This window comes from Callospermophilus lateralis, chromosome 11, assembly GCF_048772815.1.
Source record: "Callospermophilus lateralis isolate mCalLat2 chromosome 11, mCalLat2.hap1, whole genome shotgun sequence".
NCBI classification, from domain to species: domain Eukaryota; kingdom Metazoa; phylum Chordata; class Mammalia; order Rodentia; family Sciuridae; genus Callospermophilus; species Callospermophilus lateralis.
The window spans coordinates 51057843-51084219 of NC_135315.1; the positions used below are offsets into that span (position 1 = coordinate 51057843).

At 44.8% G+C, this 26377-nt stretch overlaps 1 protein-coding gene across 1 annotated transcript; it reads left to right on the forward strand.

Annotated features, from left to right (window-relative positions):
- The first annotated feature begins 1320 nt into the window (after nt 1-1320).
- Nucleotides 1321-25996, forward strand: Polr2a (RNA polymerase II subunit A). The gene is made up of 29 exons (XM_076869774.1): nt 1321-1813; nt 10575-10707; nt 10847-10983; nt 11076-11249; nt 11441-11722; nt 12046-12207; nt 12310-12530; nt 12760-12892; nt 13371-13495; nt 13599-13809; nt 14657-14866; nt 14949-15117; nt 15265-15359; nt 15502-15705; nt 16051-16273; nt 16840-17023; nt 17617-17788; nt 17883-17988; nt 18084-18289; nt 20689-20913; nt 21056-21302; nt 21639-21739; nt 22564-22668; nt 22758-22940; nt 23181-23384; nt 23571-23757; nt 23883-23996; nt 24161-24310; nt 24410-25996. The coding sequence occupies exons 1-29, from the start codon at nt 1721-1723 to the stop codon at nt 25564-25566; spliced, it is 5913 nt and encodes a 1970-aa protein (XP_076725889.1). The 5' UTR covers nt 1321-1720; the 3' UTR covers nt 25567-25996.
- The last annotated feature ends 381 nt before the right edge of the window (nt 25997-26377 follow it).

Consider the following 26377-nt stretch of genomic DNA (forward strand, 5'->3'; position numbering starts at 1 on the left):
AAGTGCCTGGAGAACAACTGGTGTGGGAGAGGGACACCCCTCAGAGTCAAAGGTGGAGAGGGATATTCGGAAGATCTGGAACAAGCCTGGGGACCAAGGGATATGGAGTCAAGACTGGGTCCTGTGAATCAGGGCACAACTATAAGGAGTAAGGTCTCAGATCCAAGGGGCTGATGCAGGCTGCCTGTGGGCCACCGGGAGGATTCCCCACTGCAGCAGAGACGAGCATTGGGGCAGAAGTGTGCCAGCAGCGGGCATTCAGGCTAACAGACAGAGCCAGCAGCTGCACTGGGGGAGGGGAGTGTGCCTTTTTCCTTAGGCGACGGTTTCTTTTCCTCATGGTTGTGCCCCCCTCCCAGGGTGGTGACGTGACACTGACATCAAACAAGGATCATTCCGAATGTGGCTATGCAGTCGGTGTCATCTCTGCTTTGGAGGGAGGGTGGAAGTCCTACACCTCTCTTATTGGAGAATCCCTTGGGATCCCCGCCCCCCCAATCTTATTTCTGAAATATTCTATAAAGTGGAGGATTTCCTAATGTTCAGATTCCTTGACACTCCTCCCAACACCCCCCCCCCCCCCCCCGCCAAATCCCCAAGGATTTTCGTGTTCCGCCCCATGGCTAATCTGCTTTTCCCGGATTGTTGCGGTCCCGTGATCTCTCCCAGACAGTGGCTAGCCTCCTTCCTCTGAGCTGAGGCCTCTTGGAACGGCTCAGCCTGAGGATCCAGCACCAAAGCTGAATTCAGCGCTCGATTAGAGACCAGGAGAAGCCCACTCATTCCTGAAAGCCGCTCGACAAATACCGCCTACTTCCGGACAAACGATTGAACTCGCCATCTTGATTTGTTCATGCATATTCAACGAGAAATTGCATATTCATGATCAAGGACGGACCCAGCACTCCTCCGGGAACCTACTCTGGAGGACCCGACCGGCCCCGCCTCCATTACCGATCCGCGGAACAGACCATTCTCCTGATGGGGGGGATATTAATGAGAGACTTTTGCTGAAGATGAAACCATACTCCAAAGTAGAATTAAAAAGGCCTAATTTTGTCCTCGATCCTTCAAACCTCAGTGCAAGAGGGAGCAGAGAGGGGAGGGGGTGGGATTAGGAAAATTGCCCTCCCCCTGGCATTTCAAAAGGTCTCCCAACCAGAGATCCTGAGAGGATCAACGACTCCAGCGCGCGCCCCGTGCGGGCCGGCGCAGGCGGCCCCGTAGCGCAAGGGAGGGCGGGAAAGGAAGGGGCGGGGATGCAGGGGCGAATCTATAAAGGGCGTCATTCGGCCAGTTCGCTCCTCAGAAGCGCCGAGAGCGCGACCGGGACGGTTGGAGAGGAAGGCGGCTCCCGGAAGGGGGAGAGACAAACTGCCGTAACTTCTGCCGTTCAGGAACCCGGTTACTTATTTATTCGTTACCCTTTTTCTTCTTCCTCTCCCCCCAAAACCTTTTCCTTTACCCACCCCCCCCCTTTTTTTTTTTTTTTCCTTTTTGGGAGCCGAAAAATCTCCGGAAAGGGAGAGAAGGTTTTCTTTCGTTCTTTTTCATTTCCCCGCCTCCTTCCCTCCCCCACCTTTCCCTCCTCCGACTTTTAACTTCCAACTCAGGGAGGTCCTTCCCTGTGGCCGCCCCGACAGGGTCTGAGCACCTAGGCGGAGGCGGCGCAGGGTTTTTGTAGCGAGGTTTGCGCCTGCGCAGCGCGCCTTCCTCTGCCATGCACGGGGGTGGTCCCCCCTCCGGGGATAGCGCATGCCCGCTGCGCACCATCAAGAGAGTGCAGTTCGGAGTCCTCAGTCCGGATGAGCTGGTAAGCTGCTGTGCCCTGTCCCTTTAATTATCTCCTGTCCCGGAGGGCGGGGCCCAACAGTGACTGCAAAAACTTGACGCGTTCACTGCACACAAGTGACCGGCAGGGAAGATGGGTTAGCTGCGCTGAGGCCTGATTTCAGGGTCCAGCCCCCGGGCTCCCAGATAAGTTTCGTAAATTTTTAAGCAAGCTTAGCGTGTGGGTGAATTACCGATGTTAAACGAGATGAGATGAATCCTAGAGTTTAAAAACTAAGTTCGAATAGGAAACCGACCCCCAGGTATTTTTCCCTCCCCTGCTACAAATATTAATTGAGCAAATGTTATGTGGCAGACACAACAGTCGCTGGGGATGCACAGCTAGCTTCAAGAGACAGACGGGTACCTTGCCTTTTAGAGCATATTCTGTCGGAAGAGGCAGAGGAGATAGACGATAAACATTTGAGTTAAGCGAAATGGGAGTAATGTTATGGAAAGGCACTGAGTTGGTAGTAAGTTAGATGGAATGGTGTCTGGGTCTGGCAAGGACTGTTTGAGGTGAAAATTACCCATATGATGAGAAGCAGCCAGTCACATTAAGCCATAGATTCTGGGGAAAGAGGCAGAGGGCCAGAGGGAGAAATACCTTGGAGACTGAAAGGCCACCATGGCTGGAGTTTGGTGGGCAAGTAGGAAGAGTGTTACAGAAATAGGAGAACCATGGGATATTATAAATCATGGTAAGGAGACAGGATTTAAATAAATTTTCAGTAGAAAGCCATTAGATAGTTATAAGAACTATAATGACTCAATTTGCATAATATAAACATATGTGTGCATATGTGTATATACCCATCTATCGTGACCTCACATCAGTCATACCACAGAGTAAATTTAGATGAAGTTAGTATTTAACAAAAAATACAGGTGGCTTTTGGGGGTCTGTACCAGAGGCAGAACTTTAGTAATAATGAATTAAATAAAGGCAAATTTTATGGTGACCCTAAAATGAGCTAAGCATTATACATATAAGGAGGAGCAAAGTAGATTTTATTACATAAAAATAAGAGCCAATTCTGTTTATCAGAGGCACCACGGACAATATATGCAATATGATGGATAAAGATAGATTTATTATACAAGGGATGCCTACATGAAAGGAAAGTGCACGTCTCCAGAAAAATGAATAAACATTATGAATAGACAGTTCACAGACATAAAAACGCATTGAAATTTCTAATAAAAACATACAAATTAAAACTTTTTTTCCTTATCTTATTTTTCCTGCTGGCAAAAACACCCTGAAATAGGAATGGGATGTAGCTCAGTGGCAAAGCATTTGCCCCACATTTACAAAACCCTGGTTTCCATTTCCAGTTCCAAAGAAGAAAAATAACAAAACTGGGAAATAGGCATGCTTACATATTATTGGTAAAAAATAAATTCATGAGGGCTGGGAATGTGGCTCAAGTGTTAGCGCGCTCGCCTGGCATGCCTGCGTCCTGGGTTCAATCCTCAGCACCACGTACAAACAAAGATGTTGTGTCCGCTGATAACTAAAAAATAAATATTAAAATTCTCTCTCTCTCCCTCTCTCTTTAAAAAAATAAAAAAAAAAATTCATACAAATTTTTTCTTTTTGAGGACAGTGTGGCAACTTAATCAGTCTTTTTTGTTGTTGTACATGAACAATACCTTTATTTAATATTTATTTTTTAATTGTAATTGGACATAATACCTTTATTTTATTTATTTTTATGTGGTGCTGAGGATTGAACCCAGGGCCTCACACATGCTAGGCGATAGCTCCACTGCTGAGCCACAACCCCAGCCCTGAAAAATACCTTTATTTTGTTTAGTAATTTATAGGCCTTGTTAAGGATTGAACCCAGTGCCTCACACATGGTAGGCAAGCCCTCTGCCACTGAGCTACAGCCTCAGCCCCTTTATCAGTCTTTTAATGTGTATATCTGTTGACTCAACATTGCCACTTCTAAAATTTTATTCTTAAAAATAAAACTTAATTTCTCCCCTGAAACATGCCCCTCCCCCTGTTTTGCCTGTTCAATAAATGGCTTTTCCATTTATGTATTTGTTCAGGCCAAAACCTAATAGCTAACTTTGATTCTTCTCTTTTTTACTACTGACTCCATCTGCCAGTTTGTTCTGCCTTCAGAATATACTTGGAATCCAGCCATTTATGACCATTTCCACTATGTTCTACTCCACCATTTTCCCCTGGGACTAGCCTAGACCCCAGTTGTTCTTCCTGCATTTTGCAGGACAGGTAGAACAGACTAAAGAGATCATTTAATCTCATCTCTTCCATCCCTACATGGAATCCTCTCCTGAAGATTCAAATTCCTTACTCTGAGACCTGTTAGGTCCTGTATTATCTGGCCCCTGCTTGCCTCTCCATCTCAGTACCAGTCTTGTCTTTATTTTTCTTTAATCACTCTGACCTGCTTGTCCCTTGACAACTGAAAGCTTATTCTTGCCTCAGATTTTGTTTTTCATTGTCCCTGCTGCTTGGAACAACATTGCCCAAATTCCACATGCTAATTCCTTTATGTCAGTATATCTGTCCTCAGATGTTAGGAGCTTTACTCTGACCACCCTATTTAAATAGCATATTCCTACATTCTCTAACCTCTGCCTTCTATTTATTTTCCTTCATAGGCTGTCATTCTTTTTTTTTTTTTTTTTTTTTTTGGTGATGGGGATTGAACCCAGGGTTTTGTGCACTCAAGGCAAGCACTCTACCAACTGAGCTGTATCCCCAGCCCCATGGGCTGTCATTCTTGAGAGGTGTGTCATTCTTGCACCCTTGATAGAACCTTGTTATTCACCTCTATTCCCTCAGCATTTCAAATAGTACCTGGCATGTAATAAAAAGTAGTTGGATAAATAAGTGAATGATTGTGCGGAGACACACACAGAAGAAATTTTAACTGTTTGAAAGTGAGAATTATGAACCACCTAAATATTTACTAATAGGAAATGTATTGTGTGATTCAGAATATGATCTTAGGGGCTGGGGATGTGGCTCAAGCGGTAGTGCGCTCGCCTGGCATGCGTGCGGCCCGGGTTCGATCCTCAGCACCACATACAGACAAAGATGTTATGTCCGCCAAATAGTAAAAAATAAATATTAAAAAAACTCTCTCTCAGAATATGATCTTAGAACAGAAAAGCACTGTCCCACTAGGTTAAATCTGTTCCCAATTGTGCTGGTACACTTGAGGCACAGCAGCAAACTCAGTGAGGTGTTTTTAATTCTACAGAGAAGCATAGGTGCCCTGGTTCCAGGTAGTTCCGTTTCAGCATTAGATGGCGCCAGTTCCCTTTGGATGATGACATTCCTTGGTGAAGCTGGATTTTTTTTTTTTTTTTTTGTACTGGGGATTGAATTTAGGGGCACTCAACTACTGAGCCACATCCCAGCCCTGTTGTATTTTATTTAGAGACAGGGTCTCCCTGAATTGCTTAGTACTCGCTTTTGCTGAGGTTGGTTGGCTTTTGAACTCTGGATCCTTCTGCCTCTGCCTCAGCCTCCTGAGCCTCTTGGATTACAGGCATACATCACCATGCCCCACTGAAGCTGATTATTAATGGGTGCTAAGGTACTTAATTAGGTGGCTTTTTTTGGGCTTAAGTATTGCTGTGAAAGTTACTGGAACACTAAGGACTCTGAACTGATAATGTTAGGACATCTCCAGTTAAATGAAAAAATAACTGAACAGTATGCAGAATGATACTGTTTATGTTAAAATAAGAACAGATTAGCTTTTTTTTTAAATGATGGAACACTGCTTACAAAATTGAGGGAATCATCTCTGGAGTAGAGGAATATGGGGGACTTTTTGTTTTCCATGGCTTGCAATTTATGTAGTGTGTATGCCTGTTTTTGAGGGAATAACAGATGGTTCCACTTTGAGGTGGGAGGATGGATAAGAGTAAGAGGCCTTTTGTGGAGCAGGTGGTATTTAATGCTAGTGTGGTCTCTAAAAGTCATGAGGGGTGGGAGTGGGGGAATGAGGTACAGAAGACTAAATTGGCTTTATTATAGAGCTGTTGTCTTTGCTGTTATAAAAAGGGTTTGTTGTGTGAGGTAAGGAAGCAAGGAGCGTTGGTGCTAGGATTTTTTTTTTTTTTTTTGGCTCAAACTCTACCAAAGAGCTAAATCTTCAGTTCCAAATGTACTCCTTTAGGTAAGAGTGTGGGATACAATTGATGAAGAAGATTATCCTTGTTTTCAAATTATTTATCATCTAATGAGGGATCTCCTATACAGGCAACAAATAGTTTCTGGGCCCCTACCATGTACTAGTGACTACTCAGTTCATCAATGAGAGTATAAAGATAAATAAACATGCTCTTTGTCCTCAAGGGTTGCAGTCCAGTGGGAGTGATAGATGTGTAAGAAAGTAGTTAAAATTTTGCTTAGAACCTTGGTGGGCATAGATAAGGATAGCTCATAGTGAATGAAGGCTTCACCAGGAGGGAACATCTGAGCTAAGTCATATGAATAAATGGAGGTTTACTTGAAAAGGGGACATGGAAAGCCAAAGGAATTTTGAGAAATTTATAATTGGAACATAAATATGGGGGAGGGGGTGGAGAATGTGGTACCACATAGAACTGTAAAAATAGAATCCAAGTTGTGAGGACTTGATTTGGTGTGCTAAAGGGAGAAGACAAAAAATATTTACTAAGCTTCTATGGAAGCCTTTTGTTTTGTAATCTCAGAATAAATAGCAGGACAACCTAGCCTCCAACTAGCTACCTCTTCAGAAATCTAACCTCTGTCCTGTAGATGGTGAGACCTAGTCCTCTGTTGAAGGCTAAAGTAGTTCGTGTATAATTCCAAATGACAATTTGTTAACCTATGATGGAGGGATAGTCCTTCCCATTAACCAGAACTTTCATGCCTGCTTTCTAGGATAGTCAGTTGTCCTGTCTCAGAATGCCTGAAAGCAGAATTGTTCATTAGAGGGGTGGTTGATTTAGTGAGCATGGGCTTTGAGTAGAGGGAAGTAGAAAAGTTTTCAGTGATTTCCCTTAGGTCTCTCTGTAGTGTCTGTTCTGGTGGCCAGATTTCATGCCTGCTTCTCTATGTGTGTTTCATTCAAAGTGAACAAAATACCCATCTTAGTAGCTGGTGAGTTTCCAGCTTTGTGAATTTAGTCACACACCAAGCCTGTCTCCTGAGGTGTCACCAGATAACTTCATGGGAGTTTTGGGAACTCTCCTCAGACTTGCATTTTAGGAAACTGTTTTGGTCTCTACCCGACCATGACTAATCAGATCTATTATGAGGGTGTTTAGTAGTTTTATTCAAGGGAAAACTACTCTGTTTTGTAAGCTCTTTGAGGGCACCTGGCTCCAGAGGAAGGTCCTATGCAGTGTAGTTCATTTTAACAAACTTTTGATAGAAGCCTACCTGAGAGGTGTTCACAGTCTTTAGGGAAGACACACCCCTAATAGGTAACTTCATTGCATTGTCAGAAGTGCCGAAATATAGGGGCTTTAGAAGCACAAAGCTGTCTTGTTTTGGGGAGTCTGTGAAAAGGATGCCTGAAGGAAGCAATGCCTGAGGTAAGTCTTGGAGCCAGTGTATCTAATACAAAGGGCCTTCTGAGAACAGGGAAAGGCACCAGTGGTGTAAAGCACCAGAGAAGTTTGTTACCCAGTTGTGCTGAGTGATAAGAGAACCACAGGAATTGTTATTGAGGAATTGTTACTGAGGAGTCTACAGGTGTGGAGCATGGGAATGAAGGTAGGGACATCATAAAATCCTCTTTGTATGCTATCCTGGTGAGTTTGGAATTAATTCCAACAATGGTTATGTTTCTGTTTTAGAAGGAGCACCCAGTTGTGTGGATATATTGGAGAGAGACAGGCTGTTGACCCATGAATATGTTCTATAAAGGAAAAACCTGGACAAGTACAGTGGTTGTAGGGATAGAAAAGAGGGAGGGGCAAGATTCAAGAAATATTTAGGAATTCAAAATGACCAGCACTTGGTAAATGATTAGGTAGTAATGGCAGCCATATATTGGATACCTGTTATATCCTGGGCTTAAGCAGGCTAATTAAATCCTTAATGATTATAGTTCATAAGCAACAGAACCATAATTCCAGAACAGAAATTTCTGACTACAGAGCCAATATATAGTTTCAACCTTTTATGCCTGAGGATAAGGAAAGATAAGTACAGATTTCTAATTTGGGATTTACACCTGAGATGGGAAGTGAAAAAAAAGGAGAGCTTTTTGTGGGGAAGAGAGTTTGCTTTTAGACATGTTGAATTTAACTTATCAATGGGATGACTGAAGAGTTTTAGTAAATAGTTAAATATATGATTTCAAAGCCCATAGGAAAGATTGGACCTGGAGGTAAAGATTGTGAGTTATCAGAGTATATAGTAATGATGATGTCCTGATCTACAGGACATCATCGAGGGTGCAATGAGAAGCATGGATTAGGAAGTACGGAGAGTAGCAGAGCATACCGTGGCCAAGGAGCCTCAGAAGGAGATAAAGCAGCAGCTGGGATGAGGTGTGTGTGTTGGAACAGAAAGACAACTTCAAGTAAACAACCTGTTTGTGTCATAGGCCAGCAAGCTGAGAACTGAGATGGGTTCTTTGAATGAGGCAGAGTGGAGTCACTGGCTTAGCAGCAGTGTAATCTTAGGAAAATTTGGGGCCTCAAGTTCTACAATCTTTAGAATGAAAGTAATGATGCTTATTTTATGTTAGTTGTGAAGATAAAAACGAATCAACTAGCACCTGGCATTAAGAGGATGTTTTGTAGCTGAGTATGGTGGTACATACTTGTAATCTCAGCTACTCAGGAGCCTGAGGCCAGAGGATCACAAGTTTGAGCTATCCTGTACAACTGTCTTAAAATAAAATAAAAGGCTGGGATATAGATTAGTGCTTGAGGCCCTGGGTTAAATTCCTAGTACCACAAAAAAGAGAAGAAAAAAGAAAGGTTATATTTTAGAGTTTAAATAATTATTTCTCCTGAAGCATAGGAGAGTCGGGTGAGCCTGTATTTGGCACCAGAGAGAGTTGGGTATGACTTCTTCTAGCTCCTTGAGTCTTAGGCCTTGGGTAAATAACTTCATGTAGTATCAGATTTTTTAAAATATTTTTTAAGTTGTAGTTGACACAATACCTTTATTTTTATTTATTTATCTTTATGTGAAGCTGAGGATTGAACCTAGCGCCTTGCACATGCTAGGCGAGCACGCTACCTCTGAGCCACAACCCCAGCCCCTGGTATGAAATTTCTGGAGATAGGAATTCATTCCTGGGAGATCAGTGGTTAGGATTAGAGAAACAGTGATTGGAATTAGAGTAGGTTGGTACCTGGCTCAAGGTTGACATAAATAGAAGCTTTTAATAAATTTCTTAAATTTCATCCCTCTGGAAGGTTAGTGAACCAAAGAGCCTAAACTAATTTAAAAGTCATGATTTTTTTTTTTTTTTTTTTTTTAATGTGCTGAGGATCAAACCTGGTGCTTCACAAATGTACTAGGCAAGCATTCTGCCACTGATCTACAACCCCAGTCCCTAAAAGTCTTTTGAGTTTTTATTGTATGAAAGGATGCTAAAGATTGCCTCACCTGCCTTTAGCCCAGGGCAGAAATGTCTTCTCCAACTCACTACTTTTTTTTTTTTAATATTTATTTTTTAGTTGTAGTTGGATGCAATACCTTTATTTTATTTATTTTTATGTGTTGCTGAGAATCAAACCCAGGGCCTTGCACTTGCTAGGCAAGTGCTCTACCACTGAAGCCACTACCCCAGCCTCTCCAACTCACCTACTGTTTTAAAAGTTCTTCCATCTCCCCACTTTTCCTTCTCTGAATTGCCCCATTCAGTCCTGGCTCCATGTTTCTGGGGTTTCCAGCTATTCACTTTTGTTCCACCAACCAGTCCTAGCACCTGGTTCTGTGATAAAACAACATCTTCATCTAGATGTGGAATAGTTTAGGCAATTCAGGTCCTTGAGGAGAGAGTGACAAAGATGGAGTAAAGAGGCAAGACTGTATCTCCAGGTCCCTTGTTTCTGTTCAGGAGCTGAAGTTAAGAATTGGTGGGGCATGTCTTGGGACTGTTCAGAGTTAATGTTCTCAGATTCGTGGACTTAATTTCAAGAGGGAGAAGAAATAATACATTGGTTTTTACTCCCCTTGAAGGAACTTTTATTTCTTTTTATGGTTAAATCCTTTGAATGTCTGTGACTTAGAATTAAAACCAGAGGAGCCGGGTGCAGTGGTGCATGCCTGTTATCCCAGTGGCTAGGAGGATTGTGTATTCAAAGCCAGTCTCAGCAAAAGCAAGGTGCTAAGCAACTCAGTGAGATCCTGTCTCTAAATAAAATACAAAATAGGGCTGGGGATATGGCTCAATGGGTGAATGCTCATGAGTTCAATCCCCAATAACCCCTGCCCCCCCCCAAAAAAAAAAAAAAAAAAGAAATGACTAGGGTTCTAGTTCTAGAGATGGGTGATTTGTATGGAGTCTGAGGTCCACTACACTCAGGTATGACCTTATTCCTAACCCCCCAGTAGTGTTGGAACCAGCTTTTGACTTATGATATTCACCTTTGGCATTTCCAGAGGTGTGCCCCACCATCTGCTTATCCCAGGTTAAATGCAATTAATTCTTTTGTTAGTGGTTTGGGATTCTCAGTATAGGACTCTCCAGCCAAGAAGGCTAGAAACTAGGAATCCCATATAGTTGTTATTGGCTGGCCTTTCTTTTCTGCAGAAGCGGATGTCTGTGACAGAGGGTGGTATCAAATACCCAGAGACGACTGAGGGAGGCCGCCCCAAGCTTGGGGGACTAATGGATCCAAGGCAGGGAGTGATTGAAAGGACCGGTCGCTGTCAAACCTGTGCAGGTAAGTGGTGAGGGATTCCCAAGGGAAAAAGAGAGGTTCAGGTTCTTAAAAAAAAGCCAAGACTAGAGTAGACACTTGAAGACCTAGTCTTTGAAGTTACTGGGAGCTGGAAGGAAGTGTCACATGCTTGTTTACACAGGGAACATGACAGAATGTCCTGGGCACTTTGGCCACATCGAACTGGCCAAGCCTGTGTTTCACGTGGGCTTTCTGGTGAAGACGATGAAGGTTTTGCGTTGTGTCTGCTTCTTTTGTTCCAAACTGCTTGTGGACTCTGTGAGTTGGGGACAGCCCCTGGCCTGGGAGGGGGACTGCTGGATGGGAGGCTAAGGGGCAACTCCAATTGACCCTGCTCTCTTCTGCTCCAGAACAACCCAAAGATCAAGGACATCCTGGCCAAATCCAAGGGGCAGCCCAAGAAGAGGCTCACACATGTCTACGACCTTTGCAAGGGCAAAAACATCTGTGAGGGTGGGGAGGAGATGGACAACAAGTTTGGTGTGGAGCAGCCTGAGGGTGATGAGGATCTGACCAAAGAGAAGGTAACTGGGGCTGGCAGAGATTATGGGGAAGGAGAGGCCAGAGGAGGTCATATAGAGGCCTAGAAGAAAGATAGGAGAAGGCTGCAGAAAAGTCAGGAACTAAAAGGACATGAAGGAGTGGGAAGGGCTGGCCTGGTGTGGTGGAAATAGCCCACATCCAGGTTCTCATGGCCCTTGTCTCTTCTCTAAAGGGCCATGGTGGCTGTGGGCGGTATCAACCCCGGATCCGTCGCTCAGGCTTGGAGCTGTATGCTGAGTGGAAACATGTTAATGAGGATTCTCAGGAGAAGAAGATCCTGCTGAGTCCAGAACGAGTGCATGAGATTTTCAAGCGCATCTCGGACGAGGAGTGTTTTGTGCTGGGCATGGAGCCCCGCTACGCTAGGCCTGAGTGGATGATTGTCACAGTGCTGCCTGTCCCCCCACTCTCAGTGCGGCCTGCTGTAGTGATGCAAGGCTCTGCCCGCAACCAGGTCTGTGGCTCCAGGACTGTGTTTCTTGGGTGAATAGCCAGGTGTCTGAGAGGGAGGAGCCCTGTAGGTATGGCATGTGTACAGGGCCAGATAGACACATCTGAGTTAGAAAATGTCTCCTGTTTGCTAGCTGTGTGATCTTTAAGGGTGACTTTGGATGAGGTTAAAGGTCATCAAGGGACTTTTGTATCAATAAAATGAGAGCAAGTAGGCCTGCCTCTGCCTCTTTCAGTGAAGCAGAGTTTTGCTGTTTGCCTAGCACTTACATGCTGAGAGCCTACTCATTGGCGGCTGGACTTTGATGTTGTTAACTTCCCCCTCAGGATGATTTGACTCACAAACTGGCTGACATCGTGAAGATTAACAATCAGCTACGTAGGAATGAACAGAATGGGGCAGCAGCCCATGTCATTGCAGAGGATGTGAAGCTCCTTCAGTTCCATGTAGCCACCATGGTGGACAATGAGCTGCCTGGCTTGCCCCGTGTGCGTCTGCATATTCCCTGGCCCCTATGGATTGGAGCAGGGTGGGGGATAGCAGAGATCTGGAGGAGGATCCAGACTGATTGCTGGGTTGCTACCTCACAGGCCATGCAGAAGTCTGGACGTCCTCTCAAGTCCCTGAAGCAGCGCTTGAAGGGCAAGGAAGGCCGGGTGCGAGGGAACTTGATGGGCAAGCGAGTGGACTTCTCAGCCCGCACTGTCATCACCCCTGACCCCAACCTATCCATTGACCAAGTTGGCGTGCCCCGCTCCATTGCTGCCAATATGACCTTTGCAGAGATTGTCACGCCCTTCAACATTGACAGGTGTGCCTCAGTCTGGAAGCCCTGCCTGGAATGGCTTGGGGAATGTGGCCCCAGTGGTGATGATTTGAGAAATGGGAGGTGTGCTACCCCCACATGGGGGAGGGAGCTCAGAGTAAGGAGGGAAAGAATTGATGTTTAGAAGTTTAGATTTTACTTGAGGCTTCGGGGTAAGGTGATTGCTGGGGCTTTGGGGGAAGCATTTTGTTTATTGCACTTTTTTTCTTTCTAGACTTCAGGAACTAGTACGCAGGGGAAATAGCCAGTACCCAGGAGCCAAATATATAATCCGAGACAATGGCGATCGCATTGACTTGCGTTTCCACCCCAAGCCCAGTGACCTTCACCTACAGACTGGCTATAAGGTATGTGATAGGTTAGGCCTCTCTTAACTACATGAACTGAGGCTTTCTGGAATGTAGGCTGGCTAGAATAGGCCATGTGAGACAGTTCTGTTCATTCATTGTGGCAGTCTTTTTAAAAGGCTATTAGTGTTGCAGGCATATTTGTAGCTGCTAGCCATTGACATCCAGGGTGGGGATTACATTACCCAGGGGCGCATATTCAGAAAAAATAAATCCATAGGGGAATAATGCAGAGGGTTTCATGTTCATTTTCTCTTGGTTTTCGCCCCAGACTGAGTTCCTAGAGATTGGATACTACATTTTGTTTTCTGTAATAACCTGGTGTCTGACTTAGGGGCTGACACAAAGTGGGTATTTTCAAGTGAATAACACCACAACATCATTTCTTTTAGTTTACAAAGGAGCCTAGGTCCCTTGTTATTTCATTCTTAGCCTACCCCTCCTTCATTGAACCCTTTTCTGTATCTTACCTTCCTAGGTGGAACGGCATATGTGTGATGGAGACATCGTTATCTTCAATCGGCAGCCAACCTTGCACAAAATGTCCATGATGGGTCATCGGGTTCGCATCCTCCCTTGGTCTACGTTTCGCTTGAATCTTAGGTCAGTTCCCTAACTGAATAGAAGCAGGCTAGGGTGAGGGTGTGAGGTAGGCTTGCTTCTTGAGGTTTTTTTTCTGAAGACGTCTTCTTCTCTTTCACTTTAGTGTAACGACTCCGTACAATGCAGACTTTGATGGGGATGAGATGAACTTGCACCTGCCACAGTCTCTGGAGACCAGGGCAGAGATCCAGGAGCTGGCCATGGTGCCTCGTATGATTGTCACCCCTCAGAGCAATCGACCCGTCATGGGCATCGTGCAGGATACACTCACTGCAGTGCGCAAATTCACTAAGAGAGATGTCTTCCTGGAGCGGGTGTGTGGTCCAAATGGAAACCAGGCTTGGGAAGGCGAAGGGGAATCTGGGGGAGGTGAGGAGGAGGCCAGGAAGGAAGAACTGCTGTTTTTTTTTTTTTTTTTTTTTTTTCCTTGGCTTGTTTTGCACTGGTATTTATGAAAGACTGCTTTTTCTGGTGAGGTGAAAAGAAGGAGATTAGGAAAGATTATAGGCCAAAAATAATTTAACTTTCGATCCCTGTTTAATTCCTTAAAATTTAATTCTATATTTTCATGTTTTCTATGTAATAAAGGTGAAGGGAAAATAAATAGATCCTAGTTAAATTTTGTTTATTTCTTTATTTTTACTATCCCAATTATTATAAGAAATTGTATTTATTATTTAGACAAACATAAAAATAAGTCCTTTTGGGCTGGGGTTGTGGCTCAGCCGTAGAGTACTCACCTAGCATGTGGGAGGCCCTGGGTTTGATTCTCAGTACCACATATAAATAAATGAATAAAATAAATAGTGGTCTGTTCTTCCTCACTTCAACAACTAAAAATTAAAAAAACTGTAATAGCATTTTTAAAAATATATTTATTTTAGTTGTAGTTGGAAACAGTACCTTTATTTTTATTTATTTTTATGTGGTGCTGAGGATCGAACCCAATGCCTCACACATATCAGGCAAGCGCTCTGCCACTGAGCTACAACCTCAGCCCCTTAAGGTGATTTTTTAAATTAAAAATTTGGAAGGCAGTTTTCTTGGTATCTTGTTGCCTCCAAAATATGACTTTCCTCCTGGGGTAGGAAAGCCTCCCTGATAATCCTGAGATATGAGGCCTGCATTCTGACTATGTCTATCTTGATATTTGTCTCATAGGGTGAAGTAATGAACCTCCTAATGTTCCTATCCACATGGGATGGGAAGGTCCCGCAGCCAGCCATCCTCAAGCCCCGGCCCCTGTGGACAGGCAAACAGATCTTCTCTCTCATCATACCTGGCCATATCAATTGTATCCGTACTCATAGTACCCATCCTGATGACGAGGACAGTGGCCCTTACAAGCATATCTCTCCTGGGGACACCAAGGTGGGCCTGACTTTTGGACATGTGGGGACAGGATTTGGAAGTGCTTTCAGAACTGAGGCCTTTAATGGGTGCTTTTCCACAGGTGGTAGTGGAGAATGGGGAGCTGATCATGGGCATTCTGTGTAAGAAGTCTCTGGGCACCTCGGCTGGCTCCTTGGTCCACATCTCCTACCTAGAGATGGGTCATGACATTACTCGTCTCTTCTACTCCAATATTCAGACTGTCATTAACAACTGGCTCCTCATTGAGGGTAAGTTTAATGGTCTGTTCTTCCGCACTTCAAACTATTCTTTCTCCTTCCTCCTTGTGTTTTTCTTTTCTTATAAGGCTTCAAGTATCTGCCCTATTGCATAGGAGTCCAAAAGGCAGTGTCACTCATGCTTCTTTTTATCTCCAGGTCATACCATTGGCATTGGGGACTCTATTGCTGATTCTAAGACTTATCAGGACATTCAAAACACTATTAAGAAGGCCAAACAAGATGTAATAGAGGTGAGAGGGAAAGCTGGACAGAGGGAATAAGTGGCTCTCTAGGACATTGAATTGGACATCAGCAAGAACAATATGGGTATAAGGAGTTTTAGGAAGGGGAAAAGAATATTGCTTGATGTCTCACTGAGAACTCTACTTTCAGGTCATTGAGAAGGCTCATAATAATGAGCTGGAGCCCACTCCAGGGAACACATTGCGTCAGACTTTTGAAAACCAAGTGAATCGCATTCTCAATGATGCTCGAGACAAGACTGGCTCCTCAGCCCAGAAATCCTTGTCTGAATACAACAACTTCAAGTCTATGGTGGTGTCAGGAGCTAAAGGTTCCAAGATCAACATCTCACAGGTGAGGAGTCTTGTATTTCCAGTTAGGGCATTACACTGAATTATGGAAGAGAAAGGAAGATGGTTGTATGTTTTAAGGTAGAGGAAGTTAGGGAAAATATTGGAAACTCAATATAGTTGTTTTTGTAGTACTGGGGATTGAACTTAATTATATTTCCAGCCCTTTTTAACTTACTATTTTTAGATAAGGTCTCACTAAGTTGCCCAGACTATTCTTGAACTCAGATCCTCCTGCCTCAGCCTCCCAAGTAACTGGAATTCCAGTCATGTGTCACTGTGCCTAGCTTGGGAACTCATATTCTTAAGGCAAGAGGAGTCAGATGCAGCCCACCTTTTTTGTTCCTAGGTTATTGCTGTTGTGGGGCAGCAGAACGTGGAGGGCAAGCGGATCCCATTTGGGTTCAAGCACCGGACTTTGCCTCACTTCATCAAGGATGATTATGGACCTGAGAGCCGTGGCTTTGTGGAGAACTCTTACCTAGCTGGCCTCACACCAACTGAGTTTTTCTTCCATGCCATGGGGGGTCGAGAGGGGCTCATCGACACAGCTGTCAAGACTGCTGAGACTGGTGAGATCTTCAGGGCACTTCCAGGAAGTACTGCCTGCTAAGAAACTGTGGTGGGTAGGGAATTGGGATTCCCAGGCTAAAGGCTTCTGTTTCAGTTGGTGGAATTTTGGCCTTCATGGAAAGAACAGACTGAAACTCAGGAGTTATAAAGGGCTAAAGGTGTGGCTTGGTGGTAGAAAGCTTGCCTATCGTGTGTGAGGCCCTGGGTTCCAACCCCAACACAGTTTAAAAAAAAAAAAATTTTTTTTTTTTCAGACTGTAGGAGGTAGAGCCTTGGACTCTGCTTCTGACCTAGCACTCTAGGGATGGTTGTTAGGGGAATCTACTGGGTACTCAGTCCATCTGATGGTAGATACAACTTTTGCCAGAAGACTTTGCTGAGTGATTTGGGTTAACTTGCCTAGCATGTATGAGGCCCTAGGTTCATTTTCCAGCACTACAAAAAAGATAGACCTTGAGAATGAAGGGTATTATCTAATAATCTGGTGGGCTGAGACCCTAGACTGGGTCTTTGGCTTTGTCATCCCCCCTTGCCTTGGGTCCTTCAGTTGATTACCTCTTCTCAGGGTATATCCAGCGGCGGCTGATCAAGTCCATGGAGTCAGTGATGGTGAAATACGATGCAACTGTGCGGAACTCCATCAACCAGGTGGTGCAGCTGCGCTATGGCGAGGATGGCCTGGCAGGAGAGAGTGTTGAATTTCAGAACCTAGCTACACTGAAACCTTCTAACAAGGCTTTTGAGAAGAAGTAAGGAGGCGGGCAAGTGGGTGATTCATGCTCTTGAATCTTAGGGCCTGAGTTGTAGGATTTCAAATCCCTCAGAGAAATGGCCTGAAGAATGTCTTGCAGTGGGCCTTATTTTTCAGCACATTTTCTCCACCCATCTGAAATAGCTACTTGATGGGGAGGAGGATGAATGGAGGCAGATTTGAAATTTGTCCTTACTTTTTCCCTGGTGATGTTAGGAAAGGGCACAGGGGCAGGTACATGTTCAAACCCTGGCACCCTTGATCTATCCCACGAATCTTGCTTCCAAATTGTTTTTCCTGTACACTTTTGAGAGCCTCACCTGTTCCTTTCAGAGCTAATAACATAACCCAGAGGGCTGGGGATGTGGCTCAAGTGGTAGCGCGCTCGCCTGGCATGCGTGCGGCCTGGGTTCGATTCTCAGCACCGCGTACAAACAAAGATGTTGTGTCCGCCGATAACTAAAAAAAAAAAAATATTAAAAACTCTCTCTCTCTCTCTCCTCTCTCACTCTCTCTTAAAAAAACAAAAACAAAAACAAAAACATAACCCAGAGCTGTCATGTCCCCTGAATCCATCTCTTTTCACCTCAGGTTCCGCTTCGATTATACCAATGAGAGGGCCCTGCGGCGAACTCTGCAGGAGGATCTGGTAAAGGATGTGCTGAGCAATGCACATATACAGAACGAGCTGGAAAGGGAATTTGAAAGGATGCGTGAGGATCGGGAGGTGCTTAGGGTCATCTTCCCAACTGGTGACAGCAAGGTATGTGTGGTTAGGAAGTGCTAGGCTAGGGAGGTGCTGCCACTGGATGGCAGTCCTTGACTTGAAATCTTCTCTCTATTCCCTCCTCTCTCAGGTTGTTCTCCCCTGTAACCTTCTGCGAATGATCTGGAATGCTCAGAAAATCTTTCACATCAACCCTCGCCTTCCCTCTGATCTGCACCCCATCAAAGTGGTAGAGGGTAAGTACCTGCTTAGGGGTTTCCAGGCCAGGCTGGGGGATAGGAGTCTGCTTGGCCTTGGTCTGATGATCTCTTCACCCTTTCTTTGGCCCCAGGAGTCAAGGAATTGAGCAAGAAGCTGGTGATTGTGAATGGGGATGACCCACTAAGCCGGCAGGCTCAGGAGAATGCCACACTGCTCTTCAACATCCACCTGCGATCCACACTATGCTCCCGCCGCATGGCTGAGGAGTTTCGGCTCAGTGGAGAGGCTTTTGACTGGCTGCTTGGGGAGATTGAATCCAAGTTCAACCAGGCCATTGTGAGTATTGGCTTCTCACCTTGGCCTCATTTTTCTTTTTGCTTATTGGCTTCTCTAGTTTCTAAGAACAGTTTACTTATGTCCATAATCACTCTTACTTATTGAAAGAGTACTGTGTACCAAGACCTGTGTTTGGTGCATTATGCCTTTATATCATAACAATCCTAAAATGATCCTAGTAGGGGAGAGATTGCTAGTCCCACGTGGCAGAGCCAAAACTGAGGCTTAGACAACGACTTTGTATATTTTATGATGGTCATCATATAGGAAGTAAGTGGTGTGACTGGCAATATGAAGTAGCCTTGTTCTTTTTTTTTTCCTAAAATGCTTGCTATGTGCAGAATTCTAATTTAGCGAGAAGAAATTGGAGGGAATGAGTAGAAAAAAGATTTATAGATACTGGAACATGCTTTCGCTATATTTAAGGGGTTTATAGGATAATGGAAGGAGGGGAAGCATTTTAGGCATGCCTCTGAATCTGATTGATGTAAATGAATCTTATAAATTAGGTATCAGTCTTAAAAATTAGGTATCTGGGTATGGTAGTGCATGCCTGTAACTCTTACCTACCTGGGAGGCCAAGGCATGAGGATTGCAAGTTCAAGACCAACATGGTACTTTAGACTGTCTCAAAATAAAAGTAAAAACTTGGGAGGCTGAGGCAGGAGGATCACAAGTTTGAGGCTAGCTTCACTAATTTAGCAAGATCCTGTCTCAAAAAGTAAAAAAGGACTGGGGATATAGTTTAGTGGGTAAAGCACCCCTGGCATTTATTCTTCAGTACCAAAAAATTTAAAAGGGCCAGGGATGTAGCTTAGTAAGGTAGAGCACTTACCTAGCGCGCAAGAACCTCTGGGTTTAACCTCTGGTACTAGAATGAATGAATGAATGAATTAGAAATGCCTTAGGAAATACTGTGAAACGACACTGAAAAAAGAAATGAAAAGACATCAACCTGTGTTCAGGGATTGGAATACTTCATATTGTTAAATGAACTGTTCCCTGAAATGATCCACAGATACAATACAATCTTTATCATAAAATCCCATCTGTGTTTTTGGCAGAAATTTATGAGCTGATTGTGAAATTCATATGGAAACGCAAGGGAACCAGAAGCACCAAAACAATCTTAAGAAAGAACAAAGTTGGGTCTGGGTTTGTGGCTCAGTGGTAGAGCACTTGCGTAGCATGTGTGAGGTACTGGGTTCGTTTCTCAGCAAAGAAAGAAAAGAAAATAGATCAACAAAGTTGGAAAACTCACACTCATTGATTTCAAAAACTTAATAGAGCTATAGAGTATGTTAGTGGCATAAGGATGTGTTTATAGATCAATAGAATAGAATTCAGTGTTCAGAATTAAAATCTTCACATTAGTGTTCACTTGATTTTTTTTTTTTTTTTTGTAAGTGCCAAGTCAATTAAATGGGAGAAGAAAATAATCTTTACAACAGATTATGCTGGGACCACTAGATCTCCACATTCAAATGAATGAAGTTGGGGGTTAAGGGTATAACTCAGTGGTAGAGCACTTCCCTAGCATGTGCAAGACCCCGAGTTCAACCTATGGCCCTGAAAAAACAAACAAATTCAGCCCAAAAGAAAGAAATTTGATACCCCTATCTTATACAACATAAGAAAAGTACCTCAAAGATAGAAATTTAAGAGTTAAAGTATAATGTGAATAAAAGTAAATGGGTTATATTTTTAAAACTATGGATTAGATAGTGGATTCTTAGTTATGACCCCAAAGCATAAACAACCAAAGAAAAAAGTAGGAAATATGAACTTGATCAAAATTTTAAACTTCTGTACTTCATAGAGCACCATCAAGAAAGTAAAAAGATATCACAGGATGGGAGAAAATGCTTTGAAATTATCTGTCTGATAAGTCTCATGTACAAAGAATATGTAGAGGACTGGTTGTGGTGGCACACACCTGTAATCCCAATGACTTTGGAGTCTTGAGGCAGGAGGATTGTAAGATCAAAACTAGCCATAGCAATTTAGTGAGGCCCTAAGCAACTTAGCCAGGCCCTGTCTCAAAATTTAAAAAATAAATAGGGGATGTGGTTCAATGGTAAAGTGCCCTTGGGTTCAATCCTCAGTACCAAAAAAAAAAAAAAAAAAGGTGAGGTGCTAAGCAACTCAATGAAACAACTTCTCTAAATAAAATAACAAAAAAGGGCTGGGGATGTGGCTTAGTGGTTTAATGCCCCTAAGTTCAATCCTCGATACCAGTGAGTAAATAAATAAATAATAAAAAAATAAAAGTCTCTCTACTTTTGCCAAACTCATCTGCCCCATGTCCTTTAAGAATAAGGCTAGTCTTGGCCTTGACTACATTCCAGTCATTCACCAGAACAGAGGATTGGTGTTGTCTGACTCTAGTCTTTCCTTAGGCCCATCCTGGGGAAATGGTAGGAGCTCTGGCTGCACAGTCCCTTGGAGAACCTGCTACCCAGATGACCTTGAATACTTTTCATTATGCTGGTGTGTCTGCCAAGAATGTGACCCTGGGAGTACCCCGACTTAAGGAACTCATCAACATTTCTAAGAAGCCAAAGACCCCATCACTCACTGTCTTCCTGCTGGGCCAGTCTGCTCGAGATGCTGAGAGGGCCAAGGTAGGGAGTAATGGGCTTGGCAGGAAGAAAAGGAGGTGAATTTTTCCTTGAATCTAGAGTTTGGGATACCCTTGGTAGATGGTTTCAAGAGGCATTTCGAGTTACCCCAATGCCTGTGTCATGAATCCCTTTCTCTATCCAGGACATTCTGTGCCGCCTAGAGCATACAACATTGAGGAAGGTGACTGCCAACACAGCCATTTACTATGACCCCAATCCCCAAAGCACAGTGGTGGCAGAGGATCAGGAGTGGGTGAATGTCTACTATGAAATGCCTGACTTTGATGTGGCCCGAATCTCCCCCTGGCTGTTGCGGGTGGAGCTGGACCGGAAGCACATGACTGACCGGAAGCTGACTATGGAGCAGATTGCTGAAAAGATTAATGCTGGTAAGGCTGGGAAGACAGGACCAACTCAGGAGTACCACCTGGGTGTCCACTTCTGTGATGTTCACTGCACTTGGGTCCTAAAAATGCTTCTCACTATCAGTATACCATCTATAACCTCCCAAGACACTTCCAGGTCACTGTTCCCTGGTCCTTATACCTTCCAGGGACCTTCTGTATTCCCCCTCCTCCTTTCTAGAGGGAATCTATGAGAAGGAAAGTTCTATGAGGAGAGGTTGGTCACAAGAAAACTCTGAGTGAATAACCTAGAAATGGACAGTGACCCGGAAGCAAGTCCTGTTCAGTGTGATCTTTCTCATGGTTTCTTGTCTCTGCCAGGTTTTGGTGATGACTTGAATTGCATCTTTAATGATGATAACGCAGAAAAGCTGGTCCTTCGTATACGTATTATGAACAGTGATGAAAACAAGATGCAAGAGGTAAATGGGAACTAAGAAGAAATTGACCTGAGTCCTGTTCCTTGTTAGTGGCCAAAGAAATTAAGATGCAAGCAACATTAGCCACATCCACCTAATTTAGGAGTAGGGAATGATGATTAGCAATGATTTTCCAAATATGTACCAGTGAAAATCTTTGAAATTTGAAATGGAAGCCAAATAGATAAAACAGACAGATGGTACTGAAAAAGGGCACATCCTCATAGCTCTGTCATTTGATTCTCCTTCCCCAGATTCCTATAGCCCACTCTCCTGTGCCAGGATAGCAAGGGGGCAGGGTTAAGGACAGGCTGAATGGTAGAGTAGGAATTGCTGTGTCCTTAGGACAGTGATATTGCAGCAGATATAATGTGATCCATAAAAATGTTTGACCAATGACTGATTCCTGGGTATAGTTACTGAGAGATTGTTCTGTACATGCAAGTGTCTACCGTTTTAATAATAAAACTCAAGAACTCATCAACTCCCGATGTGTTGTCAGAATAGCTAAGAAAATGTTAATGTATTTTCATGGAATACAGTATACATCCACTAAAAAGGGTCATGCCAAATTAGAAGCAGCCTAGCAAAGCACTTGGCTAAGCACCAGAAGCAAAACAGGGACTTACTTGGGTCATAGCCCTCAAGGGCACATACATGGTGCTAAACAGACTACGTGAAAATAAAGAATATTAGGCAGTAGGGTGTGGTTGCCTTCTCTTAGGTTTCTTTTAATATTTTTGGGACCAAGTCTTGAGAGGCAGTAGTTTGGAGTGAGAGTTGAGAAGAGACCCAAGGGTTCTAGGAATGCTTATCTCATGTTACAGGAAGAAGAGGTGGTAGACAAGATGGATGATGATGTCTTCCTGCGCTGCATTGAGTCTAACATGCTGACAGATATGACCCTGCAGGGTATCGAGCAGATCAGCAAGGTCAGCCTTCTCTTCCTCAACTGTTGTCCTCCCACCTGTCCCTCACCCTGTCCTACTTAGTCCAGCTCAAGTTCACTCTGCTCTTCCAGGTGTACATGCATTTGCCACAGACTGACAACAAGAAGAAGATAATTATCACAGAGGACGGGGAATTCAAGGCCCTGCAGGAGTGGATCCTGGAGACGGATGGTGTCAGCTTGATGCGGGTACTGAGCGAGAAAGATGTGGACCCTGTGCGCACCACTTCCAATGACATTGTGGAAATCTTCACGGTGAGCCCACTGCCTCATGGTCTTTCCTGGGGCTTATTTCAGAGTGAGGTTTCAGGGCTGTCATTCTGTGCTATCTGCTCACAGGATTTCCTTTTTCAAGTTTTTTCTGCCTGAATACATTTTCAAGTGTGGGATGTACTGATTCCTGACTCCCTCCCTATGGATCTGGGTGGTGGTAGGAGCAGGAAAAGGAAAAGAGCTAACCTGGACTTGATTCTTCCCCCTCAATCTCCATGACAGGTGCTGGGCATTGAGGCTGTGCGGAAGGCTCTGGAGCGGGAACTGTACCATGTCATCTCTTTTGATGGTTCCTATGTCAATTACCGGCATTTGGCGCTCTTGTGTGATACCATGACTTGTCGTGGCCACTTGATGGCCATTACCCGACATGGAGTCAACCGCCAGGACACTGGACCTCTCATGAAATGTTCCTTTGAGGAAACGGTAATGGCAGAACTTTTCTCTGAGCAGGGTCGGAGAAAGGAGCTCTGCAAAATAGGAGCATGAATGTATATTTTTATCAGTGTTGTTGTTCTACTGTGGGGCAATTGGGCTACAACTGTGGTGGGAGCACCCTGGGTGCAGTGTGTGGAGGGGTCTGACGGGGCCTGTCCTTTTCTGGTTGTTTAGGTGGATGTGCTTATGGAAGCAGCTGCCCATGGGGAGAGTGACCCCATGAAGGGGGTGTCTGAGAATATTATGCTGGGCCAGCTAGCTCCAGCTGGCACTGGCTGTTTTGATCTCCTACTTGATGCAGAGAAGTGCAAGTATGGAATGGAGATCCCCACCAACATCCCTGGCTTGGGGGCTGCTGGACGTGAGTATGAGGGCCTCAGCTGAACAGACCCCTGCTGGGCCTACAAGGGGGTGAGGCAGGACTTGGCCAGGTGGGTTATTAGTCCCTGGGTCCTGTTCCTCATGAGTCACTGGGCTTCTTTGCAGCCACTGGCATGTTCTTCGGCTCAGCACCCAGTCCCATGGGAGGAATTTCTCCTGCCATGACACCCTGGAACCAGGGTGCAACCCCAGCCTATGGCGCCTGGTCCCCAAGTGTTGGTGAGTAACCTGACCCACGAAGAGGGCCCTCAGGTGGTCAGAAGTGGGTGATCTGGGATGGTGGATGGTAATTTTTGTAGATGGTGGAGGTCATGGGAACTGGGAAAAGGTGGATGATTGGGCTCCAGCTCTGGCTGGTTTCAGTCTGTTCTTTTCCCTTCCAGGGAGTGGGATGACCCCAGGGGCAGCTGGCTTTTCTCCCAGTGCTGCTTCAGATGCCAGTGGTTTCAGCCCAGGTTACTCTCCTGCCTGGTCTCCCACACCAGGCTCTCCAGGCTCTCCTGGCCCTTCAAGCCCATACATCCCTTCTCCAGGTGAGTTGTTACTGCCAAGCTACCTCATTTCCTCCTTGAGCTTTCCTTACAGACAAGTCTTTTCATCATATATTTCCCTTGTTGGCTTATTTTCCACAGGTGGTGCCATGTCACCCAGCTACTCGCCAACATCACCTGCTTACGAGCCTCGCTCCCCTGGGGGCTACACACCCCAGAGTCCCTCATATTCCCCCACTTCACCTTCCTACTCCCCAACCTCTCCATCCTATTCTCCAACCAGTCCCAACTATAGCCCCACATCACCCAGCTACTCCCCAACCTCTCCCAGCTACTCACCAACATCTCCTAGTTATTCGCCAACCTCTCCCAGCTACTCACCAACCTCTCCCAGCTATTCACCAACATCGCCCAGCTATTCGCCAACATCACCCAGCTACTCGCCAACGTCTCCCAGCTACTCGCCAACGTCTCCCAGCTATTCACCAACATCTCCCAGTTACTCACCAACTTCACCCAGCTACTCTCCCACTTCCCCTAGCTATTCACCAACATCTCCCAGTTACTCGCCTACATCTCCAAGCTACTCACCAACTTCCCCAAGTTACTCACCCACCAGTCCAAACTACTCTCCAACCAGTCCTAATTATACCCCAACGTCACCTAGCTACAGCCCAACTTCACCCAGCTACTCGCCTACTAGTCCCAACTACACACCAACTAGCCCTAACTACAGCCCTACCTCTCCAAGCTACTCCCCAACTTCACCCAGCTATTCACCAACCTCACCAAGCTATTCCCCCTCAAGCCCACGGTACACACCACAGTCTCCAACTTATACCCCAAGCTCTCCCAGCTACAGCCCCAGCTCTCCCAGCTACAGCCCTACATCTCCCAAGTATACCCCAACCAGTCCTTCCTACAGCCCTAGCTCACCAGAGTATACCCCAACCTCTCCTAAGTACTCGCCTACCAGCCCCAAATATTCACCCACTTCTCCTAAGTACTCTCCTACCAGCCCCACCTATTCACCCACTACTCCAAAGTATTCACCAACATCTCCTACTTACTCACCAACGTCTCCAGTTTATACCCCAACCTCCCCCAAGTATTCACCTACTAGCCCCACTTATTCACCAACCTCCCCCAAGTACTCACCCACCAGCCCTACCTACTCGCCCACCTCCCCTAAAGGCTCTACCTACTCTCCCACTTCCCCTGGCTACTCACCCACCAGCCCCACCTACAGCCTCACCAGCCCAGCCATCAGCCCGGATGACAGTGATGAGGAGAATTGAGGGTAAGCAGGGTGCCACAGCAGCTGGCTAGGACCAGGGGCAACCTTGGTGGCGCTGTGTAGTCCTCTCTCTCCCTCCTGGGCTGTGACCCTGGCCCACCTCCCTGTGTACATAACTCCTTGTGACAAAATTCGCCCTTTAAGTTCTGGATCCTGTTTCTGATAGGGCTTTTTGTCTGTTCTCCACTTGTGCTGTTTCAGAACCCACTGACCTAGCTGTGGGGTTCCTCCTACCCCCTGCCTGACCCCACAGTGAAGGTCTTTCCTTGCCTGTGACTGGATTTGGGGTTAAAGGGTCTTTTAACTTTGTAGGGGTAGTTCCTGCTCAGAGTTGTACATCTGATCCTCGGGAAGAACAAAGTTTAAGCTGCCTTTTGTCTGTTATTTTATTTTTTTGAAGTTTAAATAAAGTTTACTAATTTTGACCAAAAGTCTGTACATTGTATGCTTAATTGATGCTCAGGGAAGACAAGAATTCCCAGGCCTTGGCCCCATCTGGAAAAGTTTGAAAAACAGAAAAATAGAGAAACTGCAAAATGGTCACTTTTAATCCCACCACTAGGGGGCATATTTTCTTCTTTATTTTTTTTCTATATATTTGAGTCTCTTCTAACAAGTGAAAAACATACACTTTCTTTTTTTCCATCAGTAGAAAACAATTTATTAATAAAAATTTCAAAGGTAGAAGCAATAATTTTTAAGATATCTAACATTCATTAAACGAAAACACTCAATAGAATGAAAGATTTTTCCTCCAGAAGATGGATACCCTGAGGCTAAACTGTCACCATATATACAATTAATCACTCTGA

What these genes read in the sequence shown, in the direction of transcription:
- Polr2a (XM_076869774.1), top strand. Translation starts at nt 1,721, where the DNA reads ATGCACGGGGGTGGTCCCCCCTCCGGGGATAGCGCATGCCCGCTGCGC. An exon ending in TCTCTCCTGGGGACACCAAG is followed by an intron (nt 14,867 to 14,948) that starts GTGGGCCTGACT and finishes GCTTTTCCACAG; the next exon opens with GTGGTAGTGGAGAATGGGGA. An exon ending in CCAAACAAGATGTAATAGAG is followed by an intron (nt 15,360 to 15,501) that starts GTGAGAGGGAAA and finishes CTCTACTTTCAG; the next exon opens with GTCATTGAGAAGGCTCATAA.